General features: G+C 47.5%; 1 protein-coding gene across 1 annotated transcript in view; it reads right to left on the reverse strand.

Moving 5' to 3' along the window:
- The window catches only part of LDB2 (LIM domain binding 2), a 149,795-nt gene that overhangs the window by 55,860 nt on the left and 70,723 nt on the right, over window positions 1-23,212 (reverse strand). The window contains exons 3-4 of the mRNA XM_036264154.1: window positions 15,143-15,265; window positions 12,092-12,175 (exon numbers count right to left, since the gene is read on the reverse strand). Of these exons, the coding sequence (XP_036120047.1) occupies window positions 12,092-12,175; window positions 15,143-15,265 (207 nt within the window). The remainder of the gene's footprint in view (window positions 1-12,091; window positions 12,176-15,142; window positions 15,266-23,212) is intronic.

The following is a 23,212-nucleotide window of genomic DNA, read 5'->3' on the forward strand; positions in this document are numbered from 1 at the left end:
AATAGACCCAGGTACACAGTAGGTGCTCAGTAACTGTTTGTGGATTGAACGGATGTGAATGAATCCTATAAATGGCATACCAAGACAAAAAAGAAAACTAGAACCCACTTCATACTCCTAACAGGTAGGCAGCCTTGGGTCAGCCTCCATCCAGTGGCAGAACCTCTTGACTTCAGTTTCCTCATTTCTGGCATGGGACTTACCAGCATTTTATTTGTGGTATTTGTTAACATTTCTAGTTTGTATTCCTTCTTTTTAGAATGCTTAAATAGAAGTCTTTAGAAGTCACTCTTAATTCCACTTGTTTTACCGATGAGGAGCATTGATCAAATAAAGTTAATGACATCCCTCCCCTGCCCTCGCAGACAAGGGTGTTTTTTGAATTGCAAAGAAGACCATCAAGCCCTTGGAGGAAGGTTCTGCAGGCATTCCGTCTGTGATGTCAAGGACGGTTAACAGCCTTCATATGAGTGTGCTCAAGGGTTCCAAGGCAACACTTGAATTTTGGGTTTTATAAATGATTGTCTCTTTCAAACTTCCAGCTTTTCAAGGAGCACATCTCAGGTTGAGGAGACTTAAAATTATTGACTCTCTATCGACTGCATATAGGGGGAAAGATAAAAGATTCCTGCTTTCCAAACATGTATACTCCAGTGACAGGCAGGGGAGGCAGGGAAATAAATGGAAGGGCAAATTACGATTATGCAAGAGAATTCAACTGATGAAAATGCTACGAGGAAAATAAGACAGGTAATGAGGTGTGGCAGAAATTACTGGGATGGTGAGGTCCCTTTACATAGGCTGACCAGGAAAGACCTCTTGCAGGGAGGCAATGTGTCTTGAGACCTGAAAAATAGCGACCAGCCAAGCAAAAATCTGGCCAGAGTATTTCAGGTAATGGAGATGATTGATGATGATGGTGATGATGATGCTAAAATAGCAAATATTTCTTTATTATGTGCCAGGCCTTATTCTAAGCACTTTACCAGTATCATTTCATTTAACCCTCTCAACAATTCCGTGATGTGAGGGACTGCTATCCCCATTTTATGGATGAGAAAACTGAGACCTTGAAAGGGTAGACATTTGCCCAAGTTTCTATAGCTAGATTAGTGGTCCGATACAGCAAGAACAGAGGCCCTGCCATGGGGGAACTTGGCATGCTGGACAAGCAAAGATCAGACCGGGGGACCGGAGGCTGCCATGAGATGCAGTTGGGAGGTCAGATCCTTTAAGGCCTTGCAGGATTTTCACCGGAGAGTTTTAAGCAGGTGGTTTTAAGGTCCACCTCAGAGGAATGACATGATGTGATCCACGTTTTGAAAATATAGCGTCCAGGTTTAGACACTAGGAATAGTGGTCTCGAGGTAAAAATCTGGGAGATGAGCGATGGCCTCGAGGCCCGGGATTTTGAAAAAGTCTGAGATGAAAAGGGATGCGAGACATTGTGGGACAAGCCCGTCAGAGGTCTGACCCCATTGTACGTAAGTGTTCACTGTTCTCCGTCCACTGCATCGGCCGACAATGGCCTGTTGACAAATAGGCAAAACAGCCTGGTCATCTCAGTAGAAATGACTGACCTAATCCAAGTCTTCAACCCAGCTCTTGTTAGGAGGTGACCTTTCTGCAGCGCGGCAAAGGGGTGACGGCATCAGACCAACACGGGCTCCAGCCTGGCAGCTTGCCCCCTGAATGACGTCAGATGAGTCCCAGAACCCTTCTGAGCCTCAGTTTTCTCTTCTGTAAAATGAAGTCATTAACACCTTCCTCCCAAACTTCTGAGGACGAAATAAAACCAAGTTTGGTCTTGACTACGGTAGGCACTCAACAACACCCAGTGAACAGTTGGTTTCGCTTGTTTTCTCCCAATGACACACATTTAGAGCATTCCAAGCTCATCATGTAGATCGAGACCAGAGACTTGAACCTCATGTACCCCCCCTCCTTTCGCATATTTGCTTGTTATTTATCAACTCTGTTGCTTAGACTCTGCTAGGAGAATCTAGTAACAGTCACTGCCTTTGAAGAATGTGAGTTTTCTCTGGGCAGCAAGGTGGGCCCCGTGCAAACTTAGACAGCAGTACATTCCAGACCCAGAGAGAGCTCTGGGACCTCACGCAGTGACACCGACGAGCCCCTCGTCCTATTTCAGGGTACTTCCCTGCCTGTGACCTAAAACTGAATTAAATTAAATCCACACACATTCTCCTTGCCCTCTTCCATGAGTTTTTCTGATACCCCCCGCCCCCTTTTTTAAACCACTGTAGACAATTAGAAAGGCTATTTCTCAGGAGCATGAACTCCGGACTCCACCTTGTACTTAACTTTACAATCCCTCAGCTTTTGTCCTCCCAGACTGCCAATTCCCCCTCCCCATCTCCCCGAATCTCAGTGTCTGGTTAAATAACAATTTCTTTTTCTCTCCTGTCCGGGACTGGGAAATTACTTTCTTTAATCCAGGCCCCACTTGTAGTATTAAGGCTAAGAATTTTAGAGGCATCTGTGGTTGTGAAATTGTTTTCAGTTAGAACTGCTCTGTGAAAACACTGTTTTTGCTTGTCTGTATGTTTGGGAGTGTGTGAATTTTTTTTCTTTTAATGTTCTGAGAGTCATTCCCTCTGGCTTAACTTTTAGAAATCATGGTTTTCTAGACACTGGTGTGTCTGTATGTTACGGTTATTTCACTTCTTTAAGAGTTAACTGCTTTAATTCCCTTATCACGCTGTCATACGTACTATTTTCCATTTCCTAATGCAATTAAAAGTATCCTTCGGGTGATCCAAGTCCTAACCATTCCGTGTGGGGAGCAGTTCCATGGCTTGGAAGGCCTTTCTCTACCTGCTCTGAGATGAAGCCTTTCTTTGAGGAGGAGGAGAAGGGGTGGAAAGTCAGAATGAGGTGGGACAGCTGTTTCAGAGGCCAAGTCCCTCCCCTTGAAATCTCCCTCCCTCGAGCATGGGTCCACACCAGCGCCCAGTTCTCACCGCAGCGGAGTGTGGAGCAGCCTCGGGGAGCAAGCCAGGCCTGCGCCCAGGAGAGCAATGCCCACCGGGCCTGGCTCTGTGACCTCAGGCAATGACAAATTTGAATCTTTCAGATTGGGATAATAATATCTATCTCATTCTTTCATTGAGAACATACAGAATTTCTTCAATACCTAATGGCATTATGATGGTAATTATGATCCTCGGAAGGTCCTTGGATAGACTGGAGCTTATCTCTGAATCAGATTCATGTCGCAGGGCCCTACACCAGTGCGCGTCATGCTCTCTGTGACACATCTTCTCCAGACTAGTGGCCTTTCACCTGTGAGTGTGAGAACACCTGGGATGAGTCCACTGGGTGACTTGGATGAACTTGATGTCTTGGCAATGTCCAACTGCATCATGGTTTTAAAGTTCTTACTCTCATTTTCTGGACTCATAACAGACTAGTAATCAATGGTTTGCAAGCCCACAGTGACCCACGCAAGGCACTTTTAAGGCTCTATAATGTGCAGGCCCCGCGCGATGCACAGGGGATTTGCTGGTATGGTTCCCACCACCCTCGCCACGCAAACTTCAGGGCTTCATAAGGTTTGTGCTGATCCGGCTGAGTGCGCGAGTGGGGATGGTCTGCTCGGACCCCTGCCCATTCTGACGCCAGTAACCATGGCTTGTCTCAGCCTCTGAGCAGGGATTGCTGTTCCTCCTCAGCCTTTCTATTTAGGTGGGAAAAGGGGTTGCACAATAATCCCTTCTCATGCTTAAGACCAAGGGAAATACCCTGGCTGGCAGTCAAAATCTCACAAAAATAAGAAAACAAAACCCCCTCGGCAGGATTCCAAACGCTGACTCTAGCCGCACTCATTCTCCTAGAGGCCACTTCATGTCATCCTGTTGGGGGGGCATTTTCCAAAGCTAATTGCCCAGTTCTTCAAGGCACTGGAATCTATTCCTTTGCCGTCGGTGGAAGCTACATGCAGGGACCAATGTTCTTTAAAGTATAACAACAACAACAACAAAATCTTCCTTCTCTTGGGAAATTAAAGGTACAGGATAAAAACAAAACAAAACATTACTGGGAAACCTAAATGCTTTCAAGCCCAATAGATGCTACTGCTTATCTGAAGAGTTAGACTTATTTAACAATAACAATGAAACGCTTCTAGATAATACTGAAAACATCCCCTGAAATGATTCCTCATTTGCAATCACATTTATGTTGGGAAAGGGTGCAGGCTCCTTCCGGCTCCCCTCCTTGGCAGACATCATTAATCACTGACTTCCCTGTCCCCTGATCTATCATATGGTTCCAGTAGCTCAGCAAAGTCAAGGCCATGACCAACGTATAGGAGATGAAAGACGAGATGAGACGGACTGTGCTGCCTGGTGTCGTAATTTAGACGTAAATGTGCTCTTCACGTGCATCATCATTTTCACCTTCACCTGTGATGCAATTACTACAATTTACAACACGCATGATCATTCACACATGAAAAAACAGGGGCTCCAAGAAATTCAGCCAATTGATCAGTGCTACATACGAAGTTGCCGGCATGAGCGTTGAAAGCTGGTCTACTCTCAGACAGCAAGGAAGGGACAAGTATTTAGTAGGCTCCTTCTGTGTGCCAGGCTCTGATAAATTCTAACTCCTCTAATCTTATAAATTGTGCCAACCTGTGGAACATTTTTGTTCCCATTTTTCAGATAAGGAAAGGGGGTTCCCGAGAAAGGAAACAACTTGCTGAAGACCCCTGCAGGCAGTCCTGGGGTTCGGGTTTGAACCCACATTTCTCTGCATCCGCAGCATGCTGTTTTCCTAGCACGTGGGTCGGGGCTCCGCCCCCGCTCACGGAGAAGGCACCAGGAGCAGGCAAAGGTGCTGAGGGCAGGGGGATCGAGAACAGCCGCAAACTGAACATCACCTCGCTGCACGGCACTTGGACAAAAGATGGACCAAAGCCGTCGCGGCACACGCCGCCGCAGTGTTTTGCAGCCATTATAAATGGCTAGTCGATGATGATGGAGAAATATGCAAACGTGTTTACTAAAGGCCATTTAAAAAGTGTATGTGTACTGACTACGTATATGCGGTACTCTGCATACGCGTGGATAAAGTATAAGAGGAAGCACAAAGGGAATGTCTTTTGCCAGGGATACAGGACAAAACATTTGAAAGTCACGTTAAACATATTGCATAAATATATGGCCCAGCCGGTGTGGCTCAGTGGGTTGAGCATCATCCCAGGGACTGAGAGGTCCTGGTTTGATTCCCGGTCATGGCACATGCCTGGGTTTCGGGCTCGATTCCCAGTAGGGGGTGTGCAGGAGGCAGCTGATCCATGTTTCTCTCTCTCTTTTCCTCTTTCTCTAAAAGAAATTAATAAAAACATTTTTCTAAAAAAAGTTTATGTATCAAGAAAATCTGGCCAAAGAAAATACACAAAAATCGTTAAGAAATTTGTAGTTCTATTGTTTTTTTGTTTTGGTCTGTTTTGGTTTGGTTTCTGGTCTCATTCAAAATCTAGTCTTCCAGCCCTGGCCAGTTTGGCTCAGCGGTTAGAGTGTCGACCTGCGGTCCAGAGAGACCTGGGTTCGGTTCCCGCTAAGGGCATGTACTTCGGTTGCAGTTTGTCCCCGGCCCTGGTTGGTCGTGCGGGTGGCAGCCACTCGATGTGTCCCTTCACATCGATGTTTCTCTCTCCCTCCCACTCTATCTGTACAAAAAATGGAAAAATATCCTCGGGTGAGGATAAAAAAAAAAAAAATCTAGTCTTCCATTTACCAAACTCCCTCCACCAACCATCCATGCAAGCAATGTTTACTCGTGCTTATTGTGATCTGGATCGTGTGAGGTTCTAGAAGTTCAAGGTGATCGATCTGTCTTCAGGTTGCGATGAGTCCAGTGCAGGAGACAGACGATGCTCACGCAGGATCTACCGGGAGCTAAGCATGGGACCCGGAGCACTGGGAGGGCAGCCGCCCGGGTGGAGGGCCAGAGATTCTCAGCGGAGGTGATGGACCAGGAGTCTTGAGGGTGAGAAGGAGGCAGCTTGGAAACGTGGATGGGAAGGGAAGGGGAGGAACAGCGTTCCGGGCAGAGTCTCACTGCACCAAAACTGGAGCCAGCAAAGCAGACCCATTCAGGGGGCTGCAGGGGTTTGTGTGGATGAAGTGTGACTTGGGGAAGGGATGTAGGGCGAGGCGGGGGCAGTACAGGTCGGATCAGAGAGGACCCGGAGTGCCAAGGAAAGAAGGCATGATGACTCCGAGTGATACCTCTGCCCTGGAAAGTGTAAACAGTCCAATGTAAGTCATCGGCTGAGACCAAAGAGGGTAAGGTATCCTCACGGATAACAGGAAAGGAAGAACATCCTGGGCATGAGTCCCCCACTGAGGCTGGACAGTGTGCATCGGCAGTGGACCTACTTGTGACAACATCTTCAGCTCCTTGGGAAAGGGAAAATGCGCTTATGCATTTTTGTAAACTCCCTGCTTTTGTGTGTGGCACGTGGTAGATGTTGCCAAAATGTCGAAGTCAGATCATTGACTTAACTTTTAAAAACAAAGCCAGACTACCCCAGCTGCTCACGGAGGTGGAGCGCTGTGCGAGCCAGGGCTGTCCGCGCGGTGTGTCGGGCATGGGAGAGCCAGTGGCCCCTGCGGCTGATGGGAGAGCACAGAGACAGCACGCCCCCTCCTGGCCGGCCCCAGTCTGTGCGGGTTCCCTGTAAGTGCTGCAGGACTTGATTTCTGCATTGCCCGCCCGTTATCTTTATGGAATACGAAATGAAACAGACATCAATTATTTCGTTTTCGACTTAAAAATCTTATTATCTAACGTCACTGCCTGAAAAGTTCCTGCAGACAGTAAACATTCACATGTGAGAACTGAGGCCATTTCAAACCTCGAGTCAAAGGGGCGACCCTTAGAAAAGGGCACTTGGTCGCCGAGAGGTGGGGCCCTCACGTGTATTTATCTCACTAGAATCCAGCAAGAGGCTGTGTGATACATCATTTCCTGGATAAGGACACTGAGGCTCAGAGTGGTCGGGTAACTTGGCCAGGGTCACCCAGCTAGCAAGTGGCTATCCTCAGATGCTTACTCTCATCTATCTGACCCGAAGCCCCGGCCCCAGCTTGGGGTGCTTCCCGGACCTCACTGTGTTCTTGCTGGAACCAAACACATCTGAACCGCACACTCAGCCAGCCTATGCACCTTGGAACATAACACCTAACTTGTGTCGGTACCTAGAGCAAACCTAGAAGTCACATTCCAGCCATGTGAAACTGCCCGGAGGTCCCCAAACCCAGCGTCTTTCTCTAGCCTCTGTGTGGCCGCTCACAGTGGACCCTGTGTCTAGTGTCCCTGGGAAGACTAGTCACCTTTCAGAACCCATCCCAGGGCCATCTCCTCCTCGAAGACTTGGAGCCTCCCACGCCCACCCTCCAACAACCCCTCCCCCTTTGTGCCTGCAGTCAGACTGTGAGTTCAAATCCCTACTCGGCCACTTACCAGCTCTGTGACCTTGGGTAGTTCCCGCATCTGAAGAAACAGGACTAAAAAAACTCTACCTCTTGAGGATGTTGTGAGTATTTAAAAAGGACTTCCTGTAAAGTACTTAGCTTCATGCAGTAAGTGTTCAATAAATGTTAGCAATTATGTTTATTACTGTAGCCAGGACAGATTTCTCTCCCAGCATGCATTTGTTTCTCTTTCTCACCTAACTGGGCAGTGATCTCGAGAGCGGTGGAGACCTGGGACAGAGAACGTGCGCCAGAGATGCTTGCGGAATGAATAATAAATAAACGGGCAGAACAGAACTGGGGGGAGCTGACCGGCCTGCAGAGCTGGGTCTCATTGACTTGGATGCCCCAGTGTCTATCCAATGGCACCTGCCCTGCTGTGGCCGCCGGACTGGAGGGGTCTTTTCATGAAATGCCAGGGGCGCCGCAGGGCTTGCTGCTTTCCAGACCCTGTGGCACAGGACATAGTCCTGACTCCTAGTCAGCTCCCTCTCCCGTTCTCGGTCTCTGGTTCCCGCAGCAGAATGCAGGCTGAGGGATGCCATCCTCCCACATCGAGAAGCAACCCCCTCCTGGGGCACAGTGGGCACACTCTGGGAAAGGCACCACCCAGTTCCTGGAAGTGTCAGCGGCCACGCGGCAGCGACCTCCTCATGCGGCAGGCCTGTTCCCAGCCCCAGTCTGGATCACCACCACAGGGGCACTCGGTCAGCTAGCTCGGCCTCCCGGAGGTCAGAGAGACGACCTCTGGATGAAGTGTGACCACACCTCGTCAAAGCGCCACTCCCATCTGCAACTTCCAGCCAGCAGCTGCCTCTTAGCACGGCCCGGTGATGCTGGGAGGCGGCGGGAAGCATCGGCAGGCAATCTGACGACTCGGTCAAAGGACATACCTCTTCTGTTATCACCAGAGTCCCCTCCAAAGTAAGCACCCGGCTACAGCACCACTGTCTGCATCCACTAGCTCCACGCCTGGGCCACTGCGATTCACCCCTGCTTCCTCCAGCGACCAGAGCCACCTGGCCCAGGCCCGCCCTGCCTCCCCGACTGCAGGCCTCCCGCCGAGGACGGAGCTCGGGGGAAGAGATGAGCTTGCTCTGGCTACTGCTCACTTTCTGCACTGCTCAGTGTGGTTGCAGAAAGACACAGCACAGGGAAGCTTCAGCTGTCTGGGGCATGTAACATCTCCATCCCGCCTTCCAGAGCGGGACCAGCGGCTTTCGAAATTCTTTCACTGATTTAGAAGACCTTGGACGAATACTTGCCAACATACCTCTCTGACATCTTTTTCTGATATGGGCATAATTACTGAAGCTCCTCATTAATTCTGTTAAACAATATTTCAGATGACCTTCTGGGGCTTAAGGAGAAGGCCCGGGCCCACAGAAGGATGGGAGCTGCAGGTTTTAAAACAATGTTGTATACGAATGTGTTTTGTGACGGCTCAGCTGTCTGACAAATGCTGGACGATATGAGCACTGGGGAAGTCTTAGATCCCAGGTCTAAGGGAAGCAGTAACCTTTGTTTGTCATTCTCAGTGACACTCACGAGGCCGGGTTCCATCACGGAAGCCTGTGTGCGTGGGTTCTGGGCGCTGGGTTTGAGATTCTGCTCAGCCCCGACCTGCCACGCGGCCCACAGCTGCTCGGAGAGGGGCTGCCGGGACGGCTGCTTCCATCCTGACCCTCTTCCCGGGCTCCCATGGCCTCGCCCGTCCCTCCGTGTCAGTACCTCGCTGGATGGAAGCTGACCACACAGCCGGGCTCGGCCACCAGCCTGTCGGCGCCCTCTGGGGAAGGAGACCGCATCCTCTCCACAAGGACAGCTCATACCTGGCACACAGCCAGGGAACCAGAGCGGCTCTGTGAGCGTGTCGGGGCCAGTCAACAGACGACACGTGGTCGCGTGAGTGAACAGAGAGAAACGAAGGCACAGGGACAGAGCTGCTGACCCAGGAGGCACGAGCCAGGGAACGAGTGTCCGTGGGCCCAGGGACAGAAGAGCCAGGGCCAGCTTGCTCATGGTGCTTCCAGCTCGAGGAACGATGACGGGCACACGGTCGATGCTCAGCAACGTGGCAATGGACAGTGACTGGACACTTTACGTCCTTCGACCCTGTGCTAAGTCTCTTACATGCATTGTCTCACTGATCCTCATGCTACGAGGTGCAGATATTACTTCTGGCAAAGTGGGTGAAGGGCCCAGTGGGAGATGCTGACTCTCCCTTCGAGAAAGGTGTGATCCGATCCCTAGCAGTATCATCATCCCACATTCTTACTAGAAAAGCAGCAGAGACTTGCCATGAAGCACCTGGATTCTGGAGTCGTTCAAATCCTGGTTCACGTCTCAAGTTCAAGTCTCGGTTCTGCCACTTGGTGACTGATGTAAAACCGGGTGACTGCCTTCAATTACCCCCACGCTCCGTGCCTGGTTCTCCTACAGGGACGGTGCTGGCGCCCACGGGCCACTGTGGAGCCTAGTACGCCCGGGCATGTATCTCCAGCACCACACAGCATGCAGCAAGCCCCGCGTTAGGCGGTGGTCTCTGCCCAACCCACCCCTGGCTCCCCATGTGACTGTAGGGCTGGTGCTGTCCTCACCCCTCTGCAGGGATGGTCTCAGCCTTCCTCAGCTGGGACCTGGGCACCCGGTGGGCCTTACTGACCCCAAGGTGAAGGTCACCATTTAACTGGTGACAGTAAGAGGAGCTGGAGGGAGAGAGGACATTTAGTATTTATTCATCTGAGTTAAATGCAGCTAAAAGATATAATAAAGAATCTGTGTCAGATCTGGGGCTAGTGACCTGGAGACACACAGTGGAACTTTATCTGCCGAAGGAAACGTAACGTCAGATGGTTGAGACTCACCCTCCGGGGTCCCTGGAAGATGACCCAAGGTGCAGCGACGTTCTGAGTTCTGATGGCAGAAGCCAGGGCCCTCCCTCCCAGGCCTCGCTACCCACCTGCACTGTGCCAGTGTCCCCGGCGGGCCAGCTCTGAACACGGAGCCTGCAGGCTTGGGAGGACACGGCCCAGTTACCCTGGCTGGGAGCACTCATCTGTTGACCTGCTCCCTGAGCGGACTCGGTTTCCCTCTGAGAACAACCTGGTTGGGGTCTGTCAAGACGGCGGGGGTACTGATGTGAGGTGGTGGGCAGTCAGATTCCGCTCTGGGGCACCTAGGCTGAATAGCAAAGGCAGGCTCTGCCCTGGGGAGGGTCCTGCCATCCTCACGCTTAATCCTTCAAGGCTCCTCGCCCAGCAGCCTGGCCGGCCAGTTGCCCCCGGACCGGATTCCCAACCAAGTGCGTCTGCTGCCCGCCCTGGCTTCTCACTTCCTGTCCCAGCGTCATCGCACTGCGGGGTCCCACCCCGAGCCACGCGCCTTCTCCGCCCTCTGGTGGAAAGGGCTCCGCCTTTCCCTCTGGTTGGCCTTCATCCCTCCCTCACACTCAGTGCCGGCATCACCTCCTTCGAGAGGCTTCTCGGTCCTTCTGGGAGTCTCCGTTTCGACCTTCCATAACTCCATCCGAGAGTCTGTCGCGCTGTTTCCCATGTTGCCTGTGACGTTCTCTGTCGGTGGGTCTGACCCTCACGGGACTGAGTTTCCTGGTGGCCGGGGCCATGACCTGAGAGTCCTCAGCTTCTCGCCTGGCACCTGGCGCCTGGCCGTGAGGGCATATGACTCGACAGCATGTGCTCAAATCTCTCGTCACTGAAAGAAGAGAGCGTCTGGCCAAAGCATGTCAGAATCTCAACGTCACAAAAATGATCGTGAACACGAGACAACGTCCCCCGCCCCGCAGCGCCCTAAGGACGAGGAACGCCAGCACCAGCCCTGGGGGGGCGGACTGGACCAGTGAACTCTACGCAACGGCAAGAGGCAAAGGAGTGTGGGCCATGGCCACCGCCTCTGGTTCCCTCTGGAGGACCATGCCCGCTTCGTGACGGAAACCGCCTCCCTTGCCTACAATGTGACAAGGGCAATTCCAGAAAGTCCGCTGTGACCTAGGCTACCCTGTCAGACCAACGCGGAGGTGTAAGCACTATGTAGAGAGAGAAAGTGTGCCTAACACTTAGTTTTTCAAAGAAAAACGGACTTTATGGCCAAAGCAGCAAACCCGTTGCATGTCACACAGAAGGCCCCCAGAGCCGAGAAATGAATGTCGCAGCGCCGGTTGGACTCTCTTCAGGGACCCTGTCTGGAAGGCGCAGGGTCTCCTCAGGGGTGACTGATTCCTGGGTGGAGATGCGGAGGCCGTGGACTCCACGTTAGACACTTGAGATGACCAAAAGGGACACAGTACCGAAGCATTTTTATGACAAGCATTGCTTGCCTTTAAATAATTAATTCCAGGAGTGATACAAATGTACAGAAGAAGCTCAATCCCGACAAAACCTAGGCTTGATGCTTGTTAATTAAGTGCTTTCCTGCTGATCACACAGACACACACACACACGCATCATGGTATAAGACATGCACATGGTGCTATAGTACCTCATTCTAACTCCTGGGTTCAAGAAACATATACACCTCTAAAGGACTTTCCACACTCACCAGGAGAGTCATGGCATCGGTCTTACCCTGAGGTAGTTGAGGGTGAAATTTGTCAGCCCCATCCTGGTGATGTTTTTGGACAGCTGATCCAAGACCTGAGGATCTTGTGCCTAAACAGAAAAAAAAAAAATTAAAAAAAACCATGCATGTTGTCCCTGTAAGATGATCTCAAGAAAGTCTCAGACTGAGCCAAGAAATGCAACTTTGACACTGGCTGAAGATGATTTAATTTACATTTCAAGACACATGCATGTAACGCTCAAGGACACTTGTGGGTCAATGGTGCGAGTCCTACCTGCAGCCAGGGGAACTAGAGTCAGGTGTGCTTTCAGACCTTGGGAGAACAACTTTACCACTCCGGGGGGTCTTCAGAGGGAGGTGTGTGAGGACACCTGTGGGCCTCGGGCACCGGTCAGAGAGGGCTCGGCCTCTGCGTTTGTTTTTTTTTATCCTCACCCGAGGACATTTTTCCATTTTTTGTTCAGGTAGAGTGGGAGGGAGAGAGAGGAACAGAGGGAGAAACATCGATGGGAAAGGAACACATCGAGTGGCTGCCACCCGCACGACCAACCAGGGCCGGGCACAAACTGCAACCGAGGTACGTGCCCTTAGCGGGAACCGAACCCGGGTCTCTCCAGACCGCAGGCCGACGCTCTAACCGCTGAGCCAAACCGGCCAGGGCAGGCCTCTGCGTTTGGGAGAGCTGTGCTCTAGCCGTGGTGTCTGCGGTGACAGTGTTGCTTCAACAGCCTGGAGCCCAGGGCTGTATTCGACAACTTTGTAACTACACACAACTTATTCAGAGTGTGCCCCCAAATGTACACAGGTTGTCTGTAGATTCTATTACACTTTGAAAATGAAATGTATTTTTTCTTTTTATTTATTTTCTTATTATTATTTTGCATTGTTGAAAGTATTACAGATGCCTCTTCTATTTTCCCCACTGACCCCCCTCCTCCCCACCCCCACCTTCTCCTGCCTTCTCCAGCCTATTGTCTGTGTCCATTGGTTGTGCATATATGCATATAAGTTCTTTGGTTTATCTCTTCCCACCCCTCCCACCCCCATTCCTCTGAGGTTTGTCAGTCTGTTCTCTACTTCCATGACTAGATCTATTTTCATTCAAAAATGAAATGTATTTTAATAAACATTGGCTTTATAATTACACTTTTTTGTGTATACATTTTCTGGGGACACTATATATGTATAAAATAAATACACATATTTATATTTAAGAATTTGAACTCTCCTTTTCATCAAGTGGGGACTAGAAAGAAATGTCTCCAACAATTTTTGTCCCGCAGGATGGTGAGGGTACGCCCGCATTCTACAAAACATCAGCCTCGTTTAAAAGAGGGAGGTAACTAACGTTCCATAGGCAACCTCAAATGTTCCGTTTGGCTAGAAAAAAAGAAGGAAAATTCTTTCTGGATATTATTTTAAGTTGAGTCTCTTGGTTGATGCTCTTTCTTTCTGTCTTCCTTCCTTCTTAACTGGTATGAGAGAGTCGTGCTCAACCTAAAGGAGCTTATAGTGCAGTAAGATGATAGGAGAATAATAAATAAGTGAAAGGATGTGGTTGCTGCTGCTACAAGCCAATCGCCATACTTGCAGAGGACCTACTATGTGCCAGGCACTGCTCTATGTTCTTTAGACGCATTAACTCTTAGTGCTCAGACCAATGCTCCAAGGCAGGCTCTATGACTGCACTGATTTTACACACGAGGGACCAGAGCAGAGATGCCATGCCACTTGCTCAAGGTCACACAGGAGCAGGGATACAAACCCATGTGGTCTCATTCCAGAGCCCAGGACCTGACTGCTACCCTCAGGCTATTTTGAGAATATGAAGAGTGGCTACTCCAGGCTGCTCCAAGGAGAGCGGACGATGTGAACGGGCTTTGAGAACCGAGAAAGACGGGCCATGGGCAGGCAGAAGCAATGGAGCAGGAGAGTGTGGGGCGGCCGAGAAAAGGGCACAAGGGCAGAGATCGGGTTGCTCAGTTGGGAGTAGGGGGTTGAGGACCAACGCCTGGAGAGATGGCTGGAGTCAGAGAGCTAGGAGGCGGTTGGCTTACCCGCCTGGGTTTGGGAGTCAGAACCAGCTGAGCTCATCCTTGACTTTGCCACTTTCAGACTGAAAATCATTGGGCAACTGACTGCACTTCTCCAAGCCTCAGTTTCCTCACTTCTGAAACGGAATAATGAATGAGAAGTCACCTCTCTAAGTGACTGTGGGGACTAATGATAATGGGCATACGGCGTGTCGCACAAGGCCTGGCCTAGGAAACACCCAACAAATGCCGGTTGCTGTTGCCTGATTCTTTTTGGATTATACTGGGTCTGAAAAAGCAGGCTCATTAAGTCTGATTTTGCTTCAAGGTTTTTTCACAAAACTGCCGTATCATGTATGAAGGAGGAGGGACTAACTTAAGTCAATGCCTTTTGACTCCTTCAGGGACCGGACCTGACTAGTTCCCATCAAGTCTTCCCCTTAAAACATATCCTTAGATTGGCATCGAGTCCACCCTCGCACCTAGTTGGTGTTCAATAAATTTCATGTGCTGTGTGTCCAACGGAACCCAAGAGAACCCCAAATATCCCAGCTCATTCCAACAATGGTCAGAAAGAGCCAACTCCCACTGACACAGATCTGAGGTCCATGTGCCCTGTGTCTCTTCAGATGGTCCTAATCAAGACTGGAAACTATTTTCCTTACTTCTTGTTTTATTTCTTCCCCCATTATAACACCAGGTTTATTAGCCTACGCAGGGCAGTACAGGACCATGATTGAGCGGAATTACCGAAAAGGACAAACTGTTTATTGAGGTATCCTCAATTCAGAGTTAAAATAATGAAGTATCAAAACAACAACAACAAAAGGCTCCAAATTCACCACACTTGAAACAAAGGAGGAGAAAACGGGCCTGTGGATGAATATGGTTGAGGGAAAAGCTCAACGTGTAGAGTTAATTCCGCGCAGGGTGAAGACGGGCAGAGTTCTGCCACAGAGACGTACTTCTGCTCCGTGAGTACGAGGCGGATAGGACAGGGTGGCAGAGAAAGGCATTACTTACATGCATGGCTAGAATGCTTCTCGGGACGAGCTCTCTGTACTGTCTAATGGTAAAGTGCCACGTTTTTATTCTCATGAGATCGTCGAAGGTGAACTCCAGTATCAGTCTGCCTTCTGTGCACACCTGGAAGAGACAAACGACACGCCGGTCATGATGCACTTTGTGAACACCGTAGTTGTGTAACTCACACGCCAACTACTCAGTGTGGTCTCCCTGCCTGTCTCTGGGTGGCTCTGGATCTTCCCAAATGGGACACAAGTGGCTTATCTGTGACTGAGACAGGTACAAGCTCAAGAACCAGTGGGCTCAAAGACACTGGAGCTGCTTGCTGGCCATGGCCTATCAGCGACCTGTCAGCTACGACTGAAACGCTGTGAGCTTCCGTTTCTTCACTGGTAAATATGGGCACAGACCCATCCTACAGCAAGATCACGTCAAAACGCATGGCACCGAGTATGGACCCCACAAAACAGCATCCTCCTACCAATTTATTGATCGCGTGACTTTCATGATCCTCCCACAATAGAACCTTGAGTTCTTGTTTTAATTTTATTTAATCCTACTTTGGGAGAAAGTATCTGATATACGTATTCACACTGAAGTATGAGATACTATAAGATTACCCAACCAGAGGTTCTTATTTCCAAAAAGAAATTCCAGAGAGCAATGCTTAACCTAAGGATGTGGGTATCAGTGACCGACATGTGGAAATTAGAGGCATATTTAGAGTATATTCCTTAAATCACATCATAGCAGCAGTGACAAATTCTGCTTACATAGGGGCCAGCTTTTGGAAGGGGGTGGAGGGATTTATCTCTCTAAGAAAAAAATATATATTATTAATAAAAAAGAATTCCTGAGGCTCTCTTCCTTGACAGACTAATTAGTGATAGGGGAGCTTTTTCATCTTTTGATATTCAGATCATTTTCACATGTACTTCCTATTTTATTTACCTTTTTTCCCCACTATTACTGACTTTAAAATTTTTTATTTTATTTTACATTTATCTTCAGATAGAGCAGGAGGGAGAAAGGGAGAAAGATCGATGCGAGAGAGACACATTGAATGATTGCCACCCACGCAACCCCAACCGGGGTGGGGACAAACTGCAACCGAGGTACGTGCCCTTAGCGGGAACCAAACCTGGGACTCTCTGGTCCACAGGCTGATGCTCTAACCACTGAACAAAGCTAGCCAGGGCTAAAATAATCTTTATTGTTAAGAATATTATAAATGTACCTCCTTATTCCTCCCCATCCTCCATCCAGTTCCTGTCCCACCCCAGGCCTTCACTACCCTATAGTCTGTGTCCATTGGTTATGCATATATGCATGTAAATTCTTTGGTTAATCTCTCCCCACCCCCCAGTTCCCTTCCTTCTGAGGTTCATCAGTCTGTTCCATGTCTCCATACCTCTGTTTCTTCTTTATTCGTCAGTTTATTTTGTTCATTAAATTCCACATATAAGTGAGATCATGTGGTACTTATCTTTCTCTGACTGGTTTATTTTGTTTAGCATAATACTCTCCAGGTCCCTCCATGCTGTCTCAAAGGAGATCGCTCTTTCTTACAGCTGCATAGTATTCCATTGTGTAAATGTACCACAGCTTTTTTATCCACTCATCTACGGGTGGACACTTGGGCTATTCCTAGATCTTAGCTATTGAAAATAGTGCTGCTATGAACACAGGGGTACATATATTCTTTCTGATTGGTGTTTCATGCTTCTTAGGATATATTCTTAGGAGTGGAATCACTGGGTAAAATGGTGGATTAATTTTTAATATTTTGAGGAAACACCATAGTGTTTTCCATGGTGGCTGCACCAGTCTGCATTCCCACCAGCAGTGTACTAGAGTCCCCTTTTCTCCACACCCTCACCAGCAGGTGTTGTTTGAGGATTTATTTATGGCAGCCATTCTGGTAAGTGTGTAGTCATACTTCATTGTCATTTTAATTTGCATCTCTCTGATGATTGGTGACTTTGAGCATTTTTTCATATGTTTCTTGGCCATTTGTGTGTCCTGTTTGGAGAAGTGTCTATTCGGGCCCTTTGCCCACTTTCTAATTGGATTATGTGTTTTCCTTTTTGTGAGTTGTATGAGTACTCTATTTTGGAGATTAACCACTTGTCATATGCATCGTTGGTAAATATATTCTCCCAAACAGTGGGTTCCCTCTTCAGTCACTGTTAATGACTTTTAAATGGAAGAAAATACTAACCACTCTCACATCACTGAGTCTATTTTGACTATAAGATAGGCAGTGGTGGCCACACACTGGTCCAGCTGAAATCATTACAACTCATTCTCCAGTCTGTGCTGGCCTTGGACTAGCAGTACAAAGCAGGGGATACAGGCTTTGGCATCAGAAAGCAGTCGATTTGAATTCTGACTCTACTTTTCACTCATTTTGAGACTCTGGGAACATCAAATTCCCAAAGTTCTGGTTTACTCATCTGTAAAAGAGGATAAAAATATCCTCAGGCGGGGTTGTTGGAAGAATATCTGAAAGGAAATTTTGTATGTCGATTGCCTAGCACTGCGCCGAGCATATACTAAGCTGACAGCAGACACCAGTTCTGACGACACTGAACGGCACTGCAGGGCACTGGCGTGCAGGCGGCCGTGCCATCGGAGACCGAGCGGCTCAGAGCGGCGTCTCGGGGGCTCGGCTGGGGACAGCTTGGCCTCTCCCTAGACTCAGATCCCTCCCGTCTTCCAGATCCAACCAGATCAGCTTCAGTGTTATTTCTTTGAATACATTGGGCTTCTGATCAAGACTTTTCAAAGAAAAAATGTCCTATGGTAAAAACAAACCCACAAAACTTTGGAAATCGCTGCACTACACAATTTAAAAAAACCATAAATAACAATACACTCAGTAGGGAATATGATCATTTCTAAAACTGTAGTCTATGAAGCTAATTAGCAATTTATATCAACCTTTTATGAAATATTAATGCTCATTTCCCCTCTGAAAATGTAATCCAAAGGCCACCGTATTGAGTTCTTGTTATGGCCTAGGCACTGGATCAGGTGCTTTCTGTTGACCCTAATTTAGAAAAGTATTTTCTTATGTGTTTATTTGTTTAATCCTCACCCAAGGATATTTTCCCATTCGTCTTCAGATAGAGTGGGAGAGAAAGAGAGAGAGGGAAACATCGATGTGAGAGAGACAGATCGACTGATTGCCTCCCGCATGACCCTGACCAGGGCCGGGGACCGAACCACAACCGAGGTACATGCCCCTAACTGGAATTGAACCTGCGACTCTTTGGTCCTTGACACTCTAACCACTGAGCCAAACCAGCCAGGGTGACAGCAGTGTTTTCTTTAAGGGAGCTACAAAGACCAGTACAGGAGAATTAGTAACGGGTCTGGAGAGGACACCACATAAGAAAGATGCTATGAATGCCTGCCATTTTCATTTTATCAAAGGTCTCAGAAGCACTGTAAGATAATTATTGATAATTTGGGTGAAGACCTCTAATTCAAATCCAATTAACAGAATCTGTGGGTAATTTCAGGCATTTGGGCACCTTGCCCCCCAAATTCCTCAGTTGCCCCTCAAATTCGTCTTCAGAGCCTTGCTTCCGATCGTGGCCATGACAGTGGAACACCCGGAAATGGGGAGACTTTAGTGTCCCCACCCCACCCCTCTGGAGCATGTCACCCTGGAATTAATTTGCTGAGGGTTTCAGGAGGCTGCCTGGAGGTGGGGCCACACAGCTCCCCAGGGGTACAGCAGGGCAGAAGCCACATGCAGAGCAGGTTTCCACAAAAGGGAGGAACGGTAGCCAGCAAGTGACAGGGAAATACCCTGACAATACAGGACAGAAATATCTGCATGCTTTAATCCTGTTTTGGTTTCTTTTAAGAGCGAGGGTTATTGGGTGTTTGAACAAATATTAGTCCAGTTAAATAGCATGCTTCTAAACGATCTAATGTATCTGTGTTGTGTTCCTGAAGCCCAACCCGGAGCAGGAGGACGTTCTGTTTCACTTCTTCGGGAATAGAATGGCATGATGGGAAGGCCTGGATGTGGTCCTGCTGATGCATTACTGGATAGGAGCGTCTGTGAGGTCAAGTTAGACTGTGTCCTTTGTTTTCTGGGAGATAGCACACCCGTTGAGGACACTTCTTGCAGTCAAACTGTCTCGGGCCACAAAAGGCAAAGTTGGGCTCCTCCTTTCTCAGCCAAAACCAGGGAGTCAGCTTTATCCAGGGCCGATCATGAGCAAAAGCACAATCCTTGGAATCGAATCGGAATTGACTATATGGGGCGTTTTTCTAAATGAAAGGCGGGAGAAGAATTTGGTCACTGCTGGTCTTCCCCAGGTAATTATACCCACAGCCTCCTCCCAAGCCCCATGAAACCTCTTGGGGACCCCATCTTGGAAGTTAAAAGAAATCGAAGTCTTTGTGATTTATTTTATATGCAACAATCAGCAAATGGAATAGAGGCACTCGTTTGGAAATGGTAAAAATGGGCATAGCTTAGACCGGAGAACCAATGTTTTCTCTCCAGAAAAATTCTCTGCATTCCCCTTAATCAATACAATTAATGTAGCTTTTATCTAAAGTTACTTTTTCCTCCCCTGAAAACTGTCTTTCACTTGGAATCCAAATCAAAAGGGTCCCCAATTAAGAAAACATTTTCTGTTGTGCTGAATGCATGTCACCGTACTATGAGCTCTGACATTTTGTTTCTGTGGTAACCAAAATCAGCTGATTAGTTGGCATGGCAACAGAAAAGATGTAATCCCAGCAGACACACTCTAATCAATGCCCCCAGCACAGATGGTCTCCGGAGGATCAACAAGAAAGAGGCTGGCAGGCACTCAGCGCCTCTCGTGCTAGCTTGAGACCAGGCCAGGGACGAGAGAACTAAAAAAGAACATTTCTCAAACTAACCAGGAGATTTTTAACCCTTTTCTTCCTTTGACTAATTGTGAAGCAACATGGACCATGGAGTTACGTGTACAATGCAGTTCTTATGGCGCTTCTGTGAAATCGGATGTGCTTTTTAGGTGTGTTTGTTTCATTGTCTGGCTCTTTATGCCTGGAGCAGTACGCATGGAACAGTGTATTGTTATTATTATTAGCGTTATCAGTATTGCTGAAGTAAAAGATTACAAGCTTATTATGAAAAGATTCAACCGAATCTTTTGCGGGGTGGAAGAGATGCACCGGGCAAGGCATGTGGGAAGGGGCAAGGAGGTACCCTGAGAACCCCCCTCTCCCTAACCTCTAAGGCTCTGCCAACCAGGAAGCACTGAGTAGGGCTTTTATTTTTATTATGATTATATTAAATTTTTCTTTTTATTGTTGAAAGTATTACAGATGCCCCCTTTCCCCCCCAATAACCCCCTTCTCCCCACCATGTGCCTGCACCGCACTACTATCTGTGTCCATTGGTGATGCATATATGCATATACGTTCTTGAATAGTGTTTGTATAATAACAGTTGCGTACAGCTCATTGTATTTTACTTAGAGATACCATACATGTAAATGCATATACATACACATATATTAGAATAGTATGGTCATTGGTATTATAATAATTTGTTTAGTCAGGATAACAGTTCAATGTCTAAATCCTAGACTAGCACATGGTGTAACGTGGCTAAGGTAAGAATGCTGAGCGAACTGTCGAGACAAGAATGGGTATTAATATCGGGAACCGCAGGTGCACTTCCACGATACCTGGCTACAGTAGTAAATCATTTCATCATAAATAATCGAGACCGGGAAAAATAGACCTGTGTTTATAGACGAGACAAAGGTGTCCGTTAACGGCTGGAATTATTGTTCCAGTTTGTAAAACCTAAAAGTCACCCAACATGTACCCCAGACAGGGCTCATCTCAGCACCTACCAGTAGAACTCAAGTGTCTTTGATTCTGAAAACGTTGGTGATTGCTCTTCTGATTATTAAGCCTTGTTTTCTATTCGACTGGAACTTGAATACAGAAAAGAAAGGCTTTCTAATGTGTGTTTTAAAACTCTAATTACATATTTATCCATAATCTATAATGTTCCTTGGATCAGGAAATTGCAAAATGTGTACTGTGCTCCTGAGGAATATTAAATATTACTGTTGATTAGGACTGGGGCTGATTTTTGATTCACCAGTTGACCAAATTTTCATAAAAGCAACTCAGAACCACTAGCTCAAACGCTATTTGGGGAGTTAGAGTTTATTGGTAGTCTAAATTAGAACAACGTGCTAAGCAATGCCATGTACTAACTAATAGCGCCCCCCCCCCCTCCCCGGAAACAAAGCATTGGTGTCCAAACTATTTTTCTTTGTGACACTAAAAGTTCATTAACCCACTATTTTGTACTAAATAGCCCAATTGTTTTCTTACACAGGGAAGAGCTATTTTTAATTAATATGAGAACAAAAGAAAAATTGGAAAGATTCTTTGGGTTGTATCATAATCACTAAGGAGCAAAAAAAAAAAAAAAAAAAGAACCCTTTCGAATTTTCTAAAAATAAATGTGCATAATTAGCATCTGGACTAAGTGCACATAGCTAAGCTACATTTCCCAGAAAGTAGTATCTTTCATCACAGGATGGAAATACTCATTACAAGGGTTGGCAGGTTACAGAGCCGTGGAGGAGAGTCGGATGGGTGATCTAAAGAACTGAGGCTTGAGGCTGGGAGAGCCGAGTTCGGAGAATGTGCAGGGCCCCTGGGTGAGTGCCTGGGGTGCCGGACGGCACTCAGCCATCTGGGAGGGCAGCATGCCCGGGTGCAGACGAATGCAAGAGAGAAAACCTTAGTTTCTTCATTGGAATGAAAAAAAAAGCACTGTATCAATTCGCCGGGAGAATGGGATTCTTTTTGATTTCAAACCAGCCCTGAAGAGACAGCACTCTGTCTTCAGGGAAACTGAGGACATCTGTAAAAGGACTACCACGAGGTACATTTTCCTATCAATGGCCACAGGTTTTGTAAGTGCCTCCCTCATGATGGCAAAGGTTTTATTTAATTATCATGGATTTGTTTTCCCCTTAAAGCATAAAGAACTTGTGTGTTTGTGTTGAATTACCTGAAGGTAACACTAAGCCTTGCCCAAAATACACTAATAAAGATACTAAAGCTGCAGACAGGCTTTCTCTGCAGGGCTCAGACTTTGTAACACTGGAAACGGATTGTGTATCTGTTTGATCTAGAAGACTACATAAATGTTTAATGTCTTGAAAATGAAATGAGACACAGACAAGTTCAACTGTCACCCAAGTGATCATTCCTTTCCATAGAGCAAAACTCCCTTCCCAGCACCAGCTTCTGCACACAGTGGGAAACTTCTCTGTCTCTGAGTGACAACCTTCCTCTCTGTTCTATTGTCAAAGAGGAAGAAAGAGAAAACCTGATTCCTACTCCACATTTAAAATGTCCATTGACCATGCCAAGATACTGTATAATCAGTAGCATTGATGATGTGTTTTTGCATTTTCTACACTTTTCCTTTCCCATTGTTTTTTGTTTGTTTTTACACCACCGTGGACAGCAGAAAGATTGAACTGCACCCACAAGATCAAAGAATACTTTAAACAATAAACATTTAATTTTTATTCTTTTGGCATATTGAGTACAAGTGACAAAAACATCTTCAGTTTTATAATTTGGGCTTTTGCAATTAACCCCGATAGTACAGCTTCTCTTAAATACCAAAAAAAGGTTGTCCTTTGTGTCTTCAAGGAAAAGAGATAGTTGCTCTCGTTAATGTTACAGATTCATTTCACACTGAGCCTTCGTCAAAATGCAATGAACTAGTGTTCATTGAAACAAGCTTCTGTTTATCAGATTCTATGACCAAATATTTGCTGTTAGTATTTCTACTTGGGAGAAGAGGTGAAGGGGTTGTCGCTAGTGTTCCGAGAGGTGCCTGCCCACAGGGAGACTCCACACAGCAACCACCTGCGCACGGGAAGGAGCACAGGTGTAGGACGTGCGGAAGATGGGCTTTGCTCTTTTCATTTCTGATTCTTCACGGAGCCTGGAATTCTGCCTCAATGACTGATCTTATCCTCACCTTCCCCGCCCCTGGGTTTC

The sequence above is a fragment of the Molossus molossus genome, unplaced genomic scaffold, assembly GCF_014108415.1.
Source record: "Molossus molossus isolate mMolMol1 unplaced genomic scaffold, mMolMol1.p scaffold_m16_p_1, whole genome shotgun sequence".
Taxonomy (NCBI): Eukaryota; Metazoa; Chordata; class Mammalia; order Chiroptera; family Molossidae; genus Molossus; species Molossus molossus.